At 54.7% G+C, this 16,109-nt stretch overlaps 1 protein-coding gene across 7 annotated transcripts in view; it reads left to right on the top strand.

Moving 5' to 3' along the window:
* The window catches only part of PAX5 (paired box 5), a 129,499-nt gene extending 118,295 nt beyond the window's left edge, over positions 1–11,204 (top strand). For all 7 annotated transcript variants that reach the window (XM_074931680.1, XM_074931679.1, XM_074931677.1 and 4 more), the window contains 2 exons: positions 3,111–3,197; positions 10,790–11,204. In XM_074931680.1, coding sequence (XP_074787781.1) covers positions 3,111–3,197; positions 10,790–10,866 — 164 coding nt within the window. In that variant the 3' untranslated portion in view covers positions 10,867–11,204. The remainder of the gene's footprint in view (positions 1–3,110; positions 3,198–10,789) is intronic.
* Positions 11,205–16,109: the final 4,905 nt, after the last annotated feature.

The raw sequence follows: 16,109 nt of genomic DNA, 5'->3' as shown, positions 1-16,109 counted from the left end.
GGGAGGAGAGCAAGGCAGGAGAGGATGAAACAATGAAATGTCAGCCCGTTCCCACCCGCAGCCCTGCCGCAGCGCTGACGAGCGCTTGGGAAGCGCTGCCGCCTGCTCAGCAGTGCGCACAGCATCTGCGTGGGATGGACCGCGGGAGGACGGGAGAGAGGAGCAGCGGGCGTGATGGGCAGGGAGGGAGAGCGGTGGGACAGCTGAAAATGAGGGGTTGTCCCGTCCTGGGGTGGGTACGCGTGGCCTCCCTTGGGGGCAGCTCTCGCCGTGGGCTTCGTCGGAAGCCTGTGGTGGTGCTGGCACATGGAGCAGGGGTCGGGCTCTTCCACACGCCCTGTGCGACCAGCCCGCAGCGGGGATCGGGTCCGTCCTGCTGCCCTGTCCACCCTGTCCCTCCGCCTGAGCACGGCGCAGCTCCAGGGGAGGACGTGGCAGCGAGACCTGCTCCCGTCGGCTCTCGTGTGCCGTGTTGTGTTTTGAGCAGCTAAAACGGGGCTCAGCCTCTGCGTTTCTCACTGCCCTGTGGAAAGGAAGAAATGAAACCGCTGGGGAAGGTGGTGAGCGAGAAGAGGCCCCCATGGGATGAAGGGATTCGTGTGCGGCGCAGGCTGGGCCCTGGCTGTGAGCCTGCAGGGGCTGGGAGGGATCTCACCCATGAAGTTACCAGCCAGTTTGCTGCTGTGGTGGGGTGACCCTGACTGGATGACAGGTCCCACTGAAGCTGCTCTATCACTCCCCTCCACAGCTGGACAGGGGAAAGAAAAGATAACTGATGACTCATGGGTCGAGATAAGGATGGTTTGATAAAGCAAAACCAAGGGTCACGTGCAAAAGAAAAGGGAAACAGAAGATTTATTCTCTACTTCCCATCAGCAGGCAATATCCAGCCATTTCCTGGGCTTCAGGACGAGCAGCAGTTGGTCTGGAACACAAACATAAATAACGAGTGTCCCCCTTCTCCTCCTTTCCCCCGGCTTTTATTGCTGAGCAGGTGCCATACGGTCTGGAATAGCCCTTTGGTCAGCCTGGGTCGGTTCCTCGCTGTGTCACATCCCAGGATCTTTCCCACCCCCAGCCCACTGGTGTGTGTGGGGGATGTTGGAGAGAGCCTTGGTGCTGCGCCAGCGCTGCCCAGCAGCAGCCAAAACACTGCTGGGTTATCAGCACCTTTCTAGCTGCGCAGCTCTGAGGGCTGCTGTGGGGAAAATTAACTCCATCCTAGCCAGGCCCAGTACAGCTGCCCATGTGCTTTGGGCAAACACCACTAGGGCAGAGCTGGGTCCGAGGTGTGCTGGAAGCCAAGGGGCTTTGGGAGCAGGGAGGGCTCTGGCTGAGCATCGCCCTCAGGTCAGGAGGCAGAAGGGACCAGGGAGGAGCTGCTGTGTCCTGCATGAGGCAGCTTGCTCCCTGGTTGGTGGAGGGCAATGAGGACACTGTTGCCATTCCCTGTGGCACCTCAGGTGGCTCCTGACGTCTTTTCTGGCCTGTCCATCTTCACCATGGCTCATTCTTTGAGAGAGAGAGGTCTGACAGAGGTAACCTTGAGGTACTGAAGTCATCTATCGTCCATAAGGACAAGGAGCAGAGAGGGGATGTAGATACAACGTACTTCGCTAGGAAGAAAGGTTTGGAAACAGCTCCATTTCCCATGGCTCATGCTGAACTGATGCTAATCCTTAGAGGCAGTGAGGGAAACCTGCTCGGAGGTTGTGAAGAAACGTGGTTGATGCAGCAGGATGCTGAGCGTACAGGCGCTCGCTGCTGCTGGCGTCGGGCTCCTCTCATCGCCCTGCCAGTGGGGCAGAGAGCGGGTCGAGGCGGGGGGGTGCAGCCTCCTGGGTCTGAAGGGCGGTGGGGAGCAGGGAGGGGGTGTTAGCAGAGACCCCCTAGAGCGGAGCAGTGGTGGGTGGCTCTTGCTGTCAGCACATTTACCAGCATCCTTCGGTGCAGGCTGAGGGGCAGCTCATTTTCACTGAAGCAGCATCATGTGAGACCAAGCTACCCCGGTCCTGACCCTGTGTTTCAGAGGTAACCCATATTATAGCAGTGACCCACCCGTGCCACTTCTATACCGGCGGAAAATACGTTTGCAGGTGGAGCTGGAGACGTGGCATCAGGGGGTTTCTCTCCGCTCGGGGAAAAGAAGCCCTGAGGACGGTCGGGGGCTACAACAGCGCTGGGGGCCGGAGTGGGTGAAGGTCACGGCGAGCACTTTCTGCTGCAGCCTTACAGCCCTCTCCTCTTGACATAGGAATCCTACTTTTTCTCCTGCCCTGCTATGTTGTCCGTGAATATATTTGTGTATGGGAGAGGGAGAAGAAGAGGAGGAAGCAAGAGAGGAGGAGAGTGGGAAACTGTCATTTGCGGAAGATTTCCTCATAAATCAGCAGCGTTGTTGGTATTTGCATGGTGGTGGATCCGGGTGCCCTGCCCAGGGTCGGAGCCCCACGGTGCAAGGCTCTGTCCTGAAGAGCTCGCAGCTGAAGTATGAAACAGGAGGTGACATGTGAAGAGAACAAACAGATGGGGAGAGCGGGAGCTGGCAAGGAGATAAATAGCAATAACTCTTTGAGCCATTTTGGTGCCTTTGTCTGGAGGGTTTCAAAGCCATCTGAAACTGGTGCAGGCATCCCTCTCCTTGGGTCGCAGTGATAGACGGATGTCTGGGACCTAAGGCCATACTCTCCTGGAGAGCCTGGAAGGGTACCCTGTATCTAGAAGATCAGCTGGTTCATCTTCCAGAGCGCCTGTCTGAGCATCCCTGTCCTTGTGTTGTGTTTCTCGCTGTGAGTGGTGTAGGGCCGGGGCTGGCTCGGTTGGTGCATCCCAGACTCTCCATCCCTCCCTGCTGTCTTGTCCTGCAGCGTGGGCTGCCTGAGGAAATTCCCCCAGCTCAGCAGGCCTGGGCTGCAGCACAAAAAGGACGTATAAAAGATGGCTGCACCCATTTATGTAATAACTCACCCACCTGTGTGGCCCTTCCTCAAAGAAAGCGGCACTAAGGCCGTCACTGGAGCACAGCACCCACTGAACTCCTTCCACCCGCAACGGTAGCTGTGGCCTCAAATCAAATGATCTCTTGTTTTGTCTGTTTCTCTTTAACTTAGGGAGCGAGTTTTCTGGGAGCCCATACAGCCACCCACAATACTCAACGTACAACGACTCCTGGAGGTTTCCCAACCCTGGACTCCTCGGTAAGTTGCCGTCCCCGCCTGGGGGGCTCGGTGCAAGCTCTGCCTCGTTTGCAGCCCGGCAGCGATGGGGCACAGCGGGTCCCGGCACAGTCCTGAGTTCCCGTGCTTGACCCCTGTGCAGGACTGCAGGTCTCCATCAGGTTACGCAGATGCTCTTGGTTACCTTCGTCGGCAAGAAGCCCCCACCCAAACCTCTTCTCTTCCCATTTCTGCCCCATAACATCCTTCCAGGGACAGGGGGTGTTGTCTGAAGGCAAAACCCCCATTTTTTGAGGAGTCCTGTTCAGACAAAACTTGAGTTGCTGAGTTGTGTACGGCTGAATGTGAGTCCTGCTGCTCCCCAGGCTGTTGTTTCTTGCTCGTACAAGCACTTTGCATTTCTCCCCGACCCCGCATTGTGTTTGCTCCCCAGTTGTGTGTTTGCACAATCCATCCCTCCTTGCCAGGGACCGCAGTGCCCGGCAGCCACCGACGCTGGCATGGTCCCTGCAAGCGGGGGGGGGGGGGGGGGGGGGGGCAGGAGCCCCGTGGTTCCTGCAGGATCATGGCCCTCATGTGAAGGATAAACATAATCCATTTTACACCACTGTCAAAAGCTGGCCCACTTTGACCTTATATACATGTAGCATGCAGTAATTAGAATTTTTCCCTGCATAATTTGCATGGATGAGGTAAGTAAAATACCAATTAATTGTCATCTCTCAACACAGGAGTAGCATGCCTTAGAGATTTCCAGATTTATGGATGACAGGGCTGTTATATGTGACCTCCAGCAGCGAAATAATTCTGAATTTTTGTCATACTTTTTTCATCCAGTTTCTTTGTTTTAAGTAATTGAGTCCCCATGTAATTGAGCCACCCAGGCTGTATTCATCATGGTTCTTGTCCTTAAACAAATCCTTGGGGAGCAATAGACAGCCTCTGCCTCTCATGCCATGGTGCTGGTATAATGCTGCTATTTGCCGTGCCACATTTAAGGGTTTGTTAGCGCTTCCATCATAAATCAGCGGACAGATCTCCAGCTAATATGGATGGGCATAGCTGCACAAAGCCAGGGGAGTCCCTGCGCTTAAACCCGCAGTTTCCATGGCCACAGCCAGCAGCGCCTGCGGGATTTTGGCTTGGCCATGTGGGGAAGAGGCTTTAGCCAGGGGGAAGAGCACACGCCACGCTTTCTTCCTTTCCAATTTTGCAACTCCTTTGGAAAAGGGAGAGCCACTTCAGCAATGCTCCGCTGCATGGACAGGCCTAGGAAGCCAAGTTTTGGGTGGCTTTTAAAATTCTGCTGGCAAACCGGTCGAGAAACTAGCATAACGTTACAAATGAATGAAATCCCGGCCCAAATCCTGCCCTTCCCAGTGGAGAGAGGGCTTTCAGCAAGGCTCGGGGGCCGCACACCGCGCTCCCCGCTCCGGGTGCACACCTCGAGGGGAGGACACGTGCACCGGAGCCATCCCGAAGCTCTGTGCTTGCCCCACCGGGATGGGCCGTGCCCTCCAACCCCGTCAGCAGCGGGTTGTGCCCGCGCCCGGCTCAGCTCCTCGCTGGAGGTGACGGGCTTGTGTAAGCGCTGAGCACGCGGGGCGCGTCTGCGATGGGGGGAGACTTGAAACCAGAGGCTGGTCAGGAGCCACCCGCTTGCTGCCAGAACAACTCTTACCTGTGCCATTCCCTTTTCCCCTGTTCTTCCTCTTTTCTTGTTCCCTTTACGGATGACACATTTTGGGGTCAAATTCCGCCTCATCTTCAGCCATGTGGGAGGCACGGCGCTTGAGCAGAGCTGAAGGGAAGGCGTGCTCCCCGCAGCAAGGCTCGTGTCTCGGGCTGGCGAGCATTTCTGCAGCAGTATTTACTCAGCAGCACGCTGTGACCATGGGTTTAAATGAGGCAAGGGCAAAAAGATTTGGATGCTACCATTTTCCTCCAGAAACTACAGCTGTATTGAAATTGAAATGTTTCATGGTACAATGACAACAATGCTGGCGGGTTTTGCTGGTGGGAGCTGTTAAAATGTGTAATCTTGGCTTCCTTGATTTTATCCTCCGTGAAATACTGTGTTTCGATATTTGCAAAGTCTTACGTTTCAGTAAACACAGACTCAGTTGCTGCACAGGTAACGTTATATTGCCATGAGTGTGCAGCGGCACGCTGATTCGGCAGTTTTGATGCATCAAAAAGAAAAAGAAATGGGAAATGTTGTGCAGCGAGTCCTAAGGATGTACTTGCCATTGCAGCTCAGCCGGGTCACAAAACTGGGAGTGCTGGTGATTCCTGGAGGGGGAAATCCGCTTGTCTGACCAGTGATAGTTTTAAAACACCCGTTCTGCTCTGTTCCTGTCATTGCTGGAGGAATTGCCGAGCTGTCGGGGAGCTGGTGCAGCCTGTAGCCCCTGCGCCGCTCGAGTGCCCTGTGGGCACCACGTCAGAGCCGGGCAGTGAGCTCTCATGAGCTGAACCTCGGGATTCCCTTTCATTTCAAGCCTCTCTGTTAGAAAAGCACCCAAAGCAAAATGGTGGTTGGTTTGGAAAGGCATTAGAAGTCGACATGGTACCACGCAGGGCACGGCGACGGTCCGTGGCCCAGCCCCGGGTTGCCTGTGCCCAGCACTGCTTGCCCGTGCACACAGTGCTGGGGCCCAGGGCAGCGAGCTGCTGCTCCGAGGGACAGCGCAAGGTCCAGGCACAGGCGTGGGACCGCGCGGCGTGTCTCCGTGTTCAGCTGTAGGCTGCGGGTCGGACACATCTCTTCTGCCCTGCAGGGATCACGCTTATCCACAGCTCTGCCTTAGTCCCTGGAAGCCTGATCCCGCGCTCCCTCCACCCTAGGTGCCTGCTAACCCCACCGGTAATTCAGGGCAAGTAGGAATCTGCGGCAGAGCCTTAAAATCCTGCTCCCAGTCTCTTCGCACACCCAGAAGGCTCCGTGTGATGAGCCTGAGCACCCGCAGTGGAGAGGAGGTTAATTTAAACTATATCCAAGATGCTTCCACTCTTCTCAGGAGTATACGTGAGTGTGTTTAGTAATTCTCTCCTGAGAGCAAGCTCTGGCAGTATCAGCCTCAAAGCAGAAACCTTGACAAAATTAATCAGGACTGGTACATGGACTGACACAGTTTGTTTTACTAAGTCCCGCTCCCTTCACCAAGCTGGAAGTGTAATACTGTAAGCACTTAACAGCGCCCATGTTCAATTAATTCCCTGTGCTGGCAAGGAAGAATTGCACCGCAGCAATCACGCCAGGCTGCGACCTGTGAAAGAGGAGCTGAAAGGAGAGATGCTCTGATTCGCAAGTGGCAGGAAGAAAGGATACTTGGGTTGAAAAGTGATTTTTTTGGGGGGAGAAAAGAGAATAGGAACAGAGAGATAAGAGCGGTGTCTCTTTGCTGCGTGACGTGGCTCAGTCCCACCCTGACCATGGCCGGGGTGAGGACAGACCCTGAATTTCCAGAGGGATTTGCTGGGAAGGGGACACAAAGCCTGGCAGCTCACGTGGCCTCCGGCTCAGTGCCTGAAGCCAGTGTTCCTATCCCAAAGCCAGAAGAGGAGATGCAGAAACAGGCGTCTTTTTCCTCTTTTTTTTTTTTTAGATTTTTTTTCTGCCCACTGTGCTGTGAGTGACCTGCAAGTGGTGCACTGCAGGGACGCACGTGGAAGCACGCACAAGCGCACGGGAAGCGAGCACATGCACGCCCAGGGCACGCGCGCACGCTAAGAGCGGATAGCAGCAACGCGGTCTAATGAAGAAAAACGATTCAATTTCGTGCTGGCTTGTTGCAGTAACTTTACCATTTTTGCTCGCCACGTTCGTCTTGGTGCTGCTCGTGGCGGGTTGGGTTTGACACGGGGTCCCCGCTCCCACCCCGGACGTGGTCCCTGCACGCTGGCTGCGAGGGTTTGATGGCATCGTGCAAGGGCAGGGCTTGGAGCCGGTCAATTAGGATTAGATTCAATTCTTCTGTGGGTTTCTGTGAAAAGATTAGAGAACAAGTAGGCACCAGAAATGACTGTGTCAAGAAATAAATTGATGGTAGTATGAATTAGAAAGGAAAAATGATGGAAGGACAGACAAGTCTGCTCTGGATGGGGGCATGGTGACAGGGAGGAAGAGTGAATGCTTTGTGATGTGATGTTTTCATTTTTCACTTTAAATACAAGCCTTTTTGATACCACTGCTGAAAGGTGAACTGGAAAAATCAAACTTGAGAGAAGTGTAAGGCCTTTGGAAAGCATGAGAGAAATATTGGGCTTTGGTAGCTGCACTGAGTCAGAACAACAGCGGAGGAGAGGGGAGGGGAAAAGTGAAGGCCCTGACCCCAAAAAGACCCCCTTTACCCCAAAAGCTTGGGAAGCACTGCATCCAGCTGTGTTGGGACTCACATGGGTCAGGATGAAATTGTTCGGTGCCGCGGGATCGCTTCCCCGGATTTCCCACCCCTGTGCCCGAGCTGAGCTGCCACGGCCGGTGCCGGTGCCGGCAGACGCCCGGGTGTCTGTGATGGCGGGGGGCTGGGCACCACCAGCCCCTGCTCCCCCTTGACCTCCTGGTGCTGCGGTGGGTGAGGGCACCGGAGCAGTTCCACCCAGCTCTTCGCGGGCCTGCGAGCTGTTCCACCCCGAGCTGCGGCCTGTCCCACCACGGGAGATGGTCCCCCGGGGCTCCCAGGCAGCAGGAGTGGCCGTGAGGGGACAAGGACTGACAACTGAGCACCCCTGAGAGCGCGGACCCCAGTTCACCGGCTGCAGAGAACATCCCCAGAGCCCCAGCTAGACAGGGGCATGCACATCTCGAAGGCGGGTGGGCTGTCCCCTTTGCCTCTCCTCGTTCAGGACTGCCTCATTTGGCCAAGGAAGGCTTCCACGTTCTTAAGGGCTTGAGTTCGGCTGGGGTACACAATACACAGCGGTTTATTTTAGGCGACGCATGAGTACGGTGTTCGCCGTCCATGTGAAGCTTTCCAGTATTCTCCTTGAAATACAGTTCCTGAGGCTGGGGCTTGTCAACCTGATGTCGGTTGTCTGGAAGAGGAGTCTCCATCCAGCCCGGGATCGCGGCTGTGGTGCCCTCAGCAGACAGCAGAAGGCTGTCAGCTCTGCACTGTGCGAGTGTAGATGGGATGATGGCCCTTGAAGGGATCTGCTTTGCCTCCATTATTATGGCTTTAAATCCTTACCTTTTAGTTAATAAACCTAGGTGAGATGGGCTCCTGCCTAAAAGTTGTCAAATACTTAGCCTGGCCAGTGATTCCATGGACTGTCTTGAATTACTCTCGTGTATGGTAAGACTGCCCTTCTCAACAAGGGGGACACAGTCCCGAAGCTTGATTTACCTCCTTCAAACCCAGCCCTTAGCGGGGGATTTGCATGATATTTAAGTTGGGATGTTGGGGGTGCTGAGGATGGTGCTGAGGACAACGCAGAGCCCCACCCTGTACAGGCTCCCGCGCTGGCTCCGCGCTCTCTGACGCAGATGCCACGTTCCCGTTGCCAAACCCCATCATTTCTGACCCACGGGGGCTGCAGCAGCAGAGTGTCGCCTGCTTTGGTAGGACTCCGATTATGAGAAAAGTTTCTTCTTTCTGCACTGAGCAGCGGCACCGTGGTATTGCTGGTACCGTGCAATAGCAGATGTTGGCTGAGCTCTTGTTTTTTGGGCGCGTTGGGTTGTACTCCCTTGGAATGAGCTGCCGATGAAGCCTGAGCTGTTCCTGACGTGATGCTCAGGACACCAGCAGCCTAGAAGAAACGGGTGGGCTTGCGTGTGGATGGATCCTGGTGGGTCCACGACAGGGAGGTAGTGGGGAAGAGCCCATCCTCTCAGGAGGTGTTTCAGTTGGTGGGGCTGTCTCCTCGGGGTGTCAGGCAGCACAGCTTTTGTCACCAGCCCTGGAGAGCACTCCAGGCCACTTACCGCGGACAGTTTGGGAAGAAGGGGAAGAAACCCTGTGTGCTGCAGTTACGCCACCATCTTGAGTCAATGGTTAATGGTTAATGACCGTGGGCTTCCTCTTAGGGGCTGGCAGTGGGATTCTCACTCTGTGGTCAGGCTTTTGAGCCCGCAGCCCTCAAGTAATCACTCAACTCTTTCTGTAGAGCAAAGCCTTCAGCTGGAGGCTGTGGAAGAGGTGGGGAGGCCGGGAGGTTCTCCAGCCTCCCGCGTGGAGGCCCCTTGGCTCAGCGGAGAGCTGGGAGCCATCAGCCCGGCCGCGCCGTCCCGTCCAGAGGGTGTGCCGGGGCCGTGGTGGTGGAACAGCCATCAGACCCTGGCCGTGAAGACCCTCGACCGTGCCTGCCAGGCTGCTGTCCGAAGTGGGGTGGAGGCAGGGAGTTCAGGATGGCCGGTGGCTCTTGGGTGGAGTCACTCGTGAAACCAGACCCTACAGCCCAGCTTGCTCCAGAGCAGTTCCTCGCGTTGGCTCTTTGCTGCTTGTCCAGACCTGCCCGGGGTTCAGACGCATCTGTGCGAGCCGAGCCCTCCCAAGGGGTTTCTTCCACACTGGGGTGCCTTACATCTCCTGCAGCTGAAACTGATGGTGGGCTTGGAGGCCCAACTGGAAATGCCTTGAAAATTTTTTCCCTGACTCTTTTCTGGTTTCATTGCTGGCGCACGTGGAAGGTTTTTGATAGCTGGTGCTGTCTGGACAGATTGTTATCTCACCAGGGACATCCGAAGTCAAAGCAAAAGGTCCAGGTTCCATGTGATTCGTAGCTGGTCAGAGCACAAAATCACCACCAATATTTTTCAGGCCTTTTATTGGTAAAGGAGTGTTTCAGCATTCACCAATCTGTGACGCTTTAGGCCTGGCCCACATAGTTCATTCAGATGTGTAGTGCGGGTATTCAATGACAAAATACAGAATAAATTTGATCACTTTGAGGCTTAAGTGTCCCTTTCAACAGCTGTGATATGGAGCATCAGACACTTCATTAGATGAGGCATTATTCACTGGAGGTGGTTGTAAAAAACTTTCTGAGTTCAAGTTCCTTACCAAGTCAAAGTCACCAGTATTTTCTAGAGACGGTTTCTCTGCTCAATGAATGTGTTGGACGCCGAAGGACTCTCCCCAGCCACGCAGAGGCTGTCGCAGTGGGGTGATCCTAAAGACCTGGTTGCACAAACCTGACGTTTCTTTATGGAGATCCAAGGTCACTGCCAGAGCTAAGCAAAATCCAGGCGGTTATTCCCTGATAGAAGTAGTTTCAGAAAAGGAGGAACTACTGTGGAGTCCAGTGAAGTATGTGGAATGCTTTGGGGTTCAACCTTCTCCTCTTCCCAAATGGAGGGGAAAAATAAATCAGAGAAGTTGGAGTGTGGTAGCATGTTACAGCTGGAGCTGGTTTTGGGTGAAGTAAATGAAAGTAATGTTTTGAGCGGAGGAAGGGAACTGGGTAGCTACAGCGGGCAGAAACGCAAAGCGGTGGCAGCACCGTTCTCATGCAGAATGCATGAATGTGATTTTTATTCTAATTACCTGGCCTTTATTGCTGCAAGCCGGAGCTCGGGCCGGAGAGCTGACTGCCACCCGTGTCGGCACGTGCTGCAAGCTGGCACCTTTCCACCTTTGTCTTCCTCACGGTCGGCTCTTCCCTTGCAGGCTCCCCGTACTACTACAGCGCTGCAGCCCGCGGGGCAGCCCCGCCGGCGGCTGCCGCCGCCTACGACCGCCACTGACCCGGAGCGCGGGGCGCGGGCACCGCCGGCACGCACCGCTGGGACATCCGCCATGGGCGCCTCGCCGCCACCGTGCCGGCCGTGCTGCACGGGAAGGAGAACGTACCTAGTAGGAACCTGCTGATTGAAATTTTGCTCTTTAAAACTTGGTGTGAAGCGATTGTTGTTGTGTTCTTAAATCTGGTCGTGTTGGCTGGGTCTCAAATCAAACAAAGAAGCGGGAGGACGCGATTCTCCCGACGCTCTGTGTGATCAAAAACGCGCAGTAGCTTCACATCTTTTGCAGCCGTCTGGCTACTGCTTTAATCGCCTGTGGGTGCCACGGCTGTATCTGGGGATAAGGAAGAGGTGTGAGCAGCCCCCCCCGGGGCAGCTTCCTCTTGCTGCACACTGAAACAGGCTGTGAGACTCAAGGCAATTTTTTTTTGTTTGTTTTTTTGTTGGTTTTTTTTTTTTGGTTGTTTTTTTTTGGTGGCAAAGATAAAAATCAGTCTGCTCAATTTTACACAAGCACCACTGTAAATACTTGCTTGTTTGTATTACTATAAGAGTGGCTTAAGCATAAGCAGCAACATTGTACAAATATGAACTCGAAACGCATCCGAAAATGTGTTTTGAAACTGGTGCACTGATTCAAAGAATTCAGTAAGCTTTAAGCAACTTTGAACCAGGTTAACACTCATTGTGGCTGTATTTCAGGCTGCTGTTATTTCTGTATAGAGCATCCTGTCTGACAGTTGTATGCGATCATGCTGTGTGCTGGTATCAAACACATGGGCAACTGAAAGACATGGGCCATTTTGTGACATTTTACTGCTTAATATTAATTTATGTTCATTTGGCATCATAATGAGCACTGAAACAAGTTCTCTGGTTTCAAGTTAGGCAGCACCCAAGAAGGAATTCCTGAATAATCGTTGACACTTTATGTACATCTCAATCGGTTGTGTGCTAAACCCCAATTATGACCACCCTGAGAGGAAGGGCGAGAAATACCACGGTAATGATTTTTGTTAAACGGACGTACGGAGCGGTACGGAGTGGAGGCGGCCACACGTGCTTCCAGAGGCAAACTGGGGGGAAGGTGCTCCTTGAGCAAAGGCGTTTCAATTTCAAGCCGCCGTAGTCCAGACGTGCACTGGGGGGGAATTTTGCCGCTTAGTTCCACGTTTCTTCCCTCCTGCTCTGAGAGGGAGCACTAACAGTGACATGTCCTTCGACGTGTGGCTTCCTGGGGCTAATGAAGAGCGGGGCAAGCGACAGCAATCTCTGCCACTTCAGGGAGCCAGGAGAAATGCTGACTTCTCCCTGCAGCCCCAGGCTGGGGGGCAGCCAACCTCAGCCACATAGGGATGTCGGGATGACCCCATCCCCTCCTCCTGAGGGCAGTGGGGAAGCTTCCTGGCCCTGCTGCGGTGAAGATGTGGCTGTAGGCTTTCTCCCGACCTGACCATCCTCACCGTCCCAGAGGAGCACAGGCAGCGCAGAAGGGTCCTGCTGGCGCTTGCCTGTGCGTGTCCCAAGGCTGAAGAAGGGTTGTTGGTGTTGAACCTGAGACGCATTCCTGCAGATGAACATTCGAGTACAAATACTTGCTTCCAGCTGTACAGGCATTTCTCTGAAATGGCAGTTCCTAGGTTAACACTCTTCTCTCTCCTCCCTCTTCACCTCATGGCTTGTGCTTGTGCTGCGTGTCTCAGTGCCTGTCCTCAGTGGCCACTGACCCGTTGAGAAGCTCCCTCTTCAGCTCCAGTGGCATCTATGGAAATGGAAATGCAGCCATCACTTCCAAGTTTCCAGGGAAGATGTGTTTAGATCCTCAAAAGCCACGAGGCACCCGTGGCTCAGTGATATTTCAGCGGGATGTTCATGGAGCCCATCAAGGAGCTTGGTCAGAGTCCTTCAAAGTGTGTCTCTAACCCAGAAGGAAGCTTTGTGACAAACTTATTAGTGAGAAAAGTCCTGCTTTTCATCTTTCAGCAATTAATAGCTGATACACACCCGTTTTTAACTGAAGACAAATAATAGCATGGATGATTTACAGAGGGAATCTTCTGAAGCATTTCTTTGTGTCGTCCCTTCCTGAGCACCCCCTGATTGCTTGCACCCTGGTGACAAGGCTGAAAAGGGCGTTTCTGTCCCTGGATGCTGGTTGTGTGGGGACTCCACGGGAGCCCCTGGCCGAGGGGTCTGCACCCTGAGCACACACACCTTCTGTGAGCTCAGGAAGGGATGAGGCCATCCAGTGCCTTGGCTGAGGAGAAAACAAAGGAGGGTTTGACCGCAGGCGGCGAGGGTACAGGTGATGGCTGCGGGGCAGAGGTGGGCTGAGCTACAGTAGCTACGGAGACACCACCTGCTTGGTGACCAGGGCGGGTTAAAATGAGTGTCTCTGTCTGCCCAGTGAGGGAGCAGCAGGTCCTGTCACCACTCTGCGTACTGCCCTGCAGACACGTGTCTTTTCCTTGTTCCCTCGGCGGCATGGCTCCTGTGATGTTCGCAATTCGAGTAACGCTGAGCAGACCAAACACGAGACATCGGCAGATCTGAGCACGCCCAGGCCAGTGGCGCTTGCAGTTGGTCTGGGGACTTAGGAAAGGCACCGTGGGTGTGTTTCCCCCCCAGAAGGATGCACAGGTGCCGCTGGGTGAAGTGACCTGAAGTGCTCAGGCCTGACTTTCATCAGGACACCCCAAGGGTGGTCCTTGGCCAGAGCCACCTTTCCGGGCACGGTGGTGGGCTCCATCCCTCTGGCCAGGCGTGCAGGGCAGCGTACAGGTCCCGGTGGGAGCCACGAAGGGGAGACCCCAAACTCCTACCCTTCACACACCTGCGCCTGGTCCCAGAACACGGCAGCCGTGGCTCGCTCGTATCTGCCGGGACCGCTCCCCAGAAGAAAGGCCAGTAAGAGCTGGGCCACTGAGCGTGCACACCATACTTCTGGAAAAGACACTTCTGGACAGTACTTTCTGGTTTTGAGAATATTTCACCTGGGGTTTACAAACTGCTTTCTCAGGAGGTCTGGACTTTCCGTCTGTAGCCTTCTTCACAGGAATCCTCCTCCTCGAGGAGCATCTTTGAAAGGTGCCGCTGGCAGGACGTGGTCCTCTGGGGATGATGGAGAGTCACCTGCTGCCGCCCCCTCCTCTGCAGCCTCTCCATTTCATGGTGGGTCACTGGGTGAGGTGGACGCTGGAAGCAAATGACCCATTGGAGCTGCAAGGCGGGGAGAGAGCAAGACCAGCACGGAGGCTGGAGGTGCCCTGCCTACCCTGGGCTCAGGCGGGACGCCCCGTAGCGCAGTGTATCATTACTAGACCCTTGCGGAAGTCAGCCCCATAAAGTGCCTTTAGGCAGTTTCAGCACTAAACTCTGTAACAGGCTTGGCTAGAGGGAGGGTTCTCCAGTCGCATGTCCTCCAGCAATAAATTCATCAAGCACAGGCTGAGAAGTGAGATCGGAGAGATGGAGAGGGAAAACGTTGCTGTAAAACTAAGTCAATGGAAGCCATGAGCCAGGGCTACATGAACTGACTTGTTGAGGAAACCCTCAGTCAAACGCTGCGAGAGTGTGACTGTAAAGAAGACATAAAACGCTGTGGGCGTTGAGTTTGCTTAGCATCTGAGTCCGAAGGCTCAATTACGGAGGCATAATTGTTAGGCAGCTCCTCTGACTGCAGAGCCCACGGACCGGAGCTGCAGACTGAAAGCTCTGTTTGCTCACTGTTGAATCAGAAAAATGCTCCAGGCTCCGGGAGCACGAGGCCAGAGGGTGCGTGTTGATTCAGAGCCGCAGAGATGTCCCAGCAGTGGTCTGACCCGCACCGGGACCGCTTAGGAAGGAGACAGCGAAGGAAGAAACAGCGCCAGGAAAACAAAATGAAAAAAAGAAAAGGAAAAAGAGGAAAAAGAAATAAGCTGAGAGGTGTTTTTTGGAAGAAAGCTTGTCTGACCGGGGAGGGATGGTCCGTGGAGCTCCCAGCAGTGGGTGCTGGGGCACCCGTCACCCCAACTCGGCTCCCCGTGGCCGAGTCCTCTTGGTGCACTGGGTGCTGGCGGCGGCTCGCTGTTGATAAACGCTCTGCTGTGCCCGGTCTTTACTGATGGCGTTGTCTTCCTTGTCTTATTTTCTTTGATTTACCTATTCTACACATCCTTCAGCGTGGAGGAGAGAGGAAGCCATGTTGCGGTGTCGCGTTTTTCCAAACCACGAGTTCCCACGGCTTCAAAGAGCCGTGGCCCGAGGTGGAGTTCACTCGTGTGGCTGCCGCCGGCAGCTCCGCGTCTGCGACCGAGTGTCCTCCCAGTGCCGAGCTCCTTCCTGCACGCGTGTGCCCACGCGTGTGCACCAGGACACGGGAGGTAGCACGGCATTACGCTGACCCAGTCTGTGACTCTGTCCCAGCAAATGTTGGGAAAACCTGATTTTTCTTCTGGATTCACTGAGAAAATGACGTTAGAGGGCCAACGGCTCTTGGGTAACGTGCCCTGCAGCTCTCGCCGAGCCCTGGTTGGGCAGATCAGGCAGAGCCGGGTGGGGCGGTTGGCACCGGGGCGGTGCAGGGCAGCGGTGGCGCCAGGCGGGGGATGCCAGCCGGGGAGCCCCCTTGTGTCCCTCAGACCGAAACCCACTCCTGCCACAGGCAGCGTGAGAAACAGAAAGATCCGGAAGGATCTGAACCAGTTAGAGTCGCTTTTGTGGCGGAACTCATGAGACTTGACGTGCGAACAGCGAGTGAAACGCACGTCCGAGGGGTGCCTGGTGCCAGGGTCGCTCGCTCTGGCACCGTGGCGATGTCCTGCGAGGGGGGCCCAGGGCAGGAGACAGACCGGAGGGGCTTTGCAGGACAGTGCTGTGGTGCGGGGATTGTCCTGCACACGCGTGTGTACGTGTAGGCACGCTCGGGTGGACCCGAGTCCTGCAATAGCCCCGGCCACCGCCCGGCCAGACCCCTGCGCCTGGGGTCTCCTGCTCGGCGGGAAAATGTCCAGTGGGCATTCAGACCTGCCTTCTGCTTCGCTCAGCCTCGTGTGGGAAGAAACCTTGTCCTGGTTTTTCACTTTCTAGTGGCCTTTGTACATTCTGAAATTACAGAAACTCATTTCATTGCAAATGGAATTCCTTTCCAAGAAAAAAAAAAAAGAACAGGCTTTTTTTTTCTTAGAGACAAACTACTTTGTATTAGGGACTTCTAGCATCAAAGAAATACATATCTATTGTATCCACCAAAGTCTGCAATGCCT

This window comes from Athene noctua, chromosome Z (assembly GCF_965140245.1).
Source record: "Athene noctua chromosome Z, bAthNoc1.hap1.1, whole genome shotgun sequence".
In the NCBI taxonomy this organism is placed as follows: Eukaryota; Metazoa; Chordata; class Aves; order Strigiformes; family Strigidae; genus Athene; species Athene noctua.
This window is presented reverse-complemented; position numbering and strand designations above follow the sequence as displayed.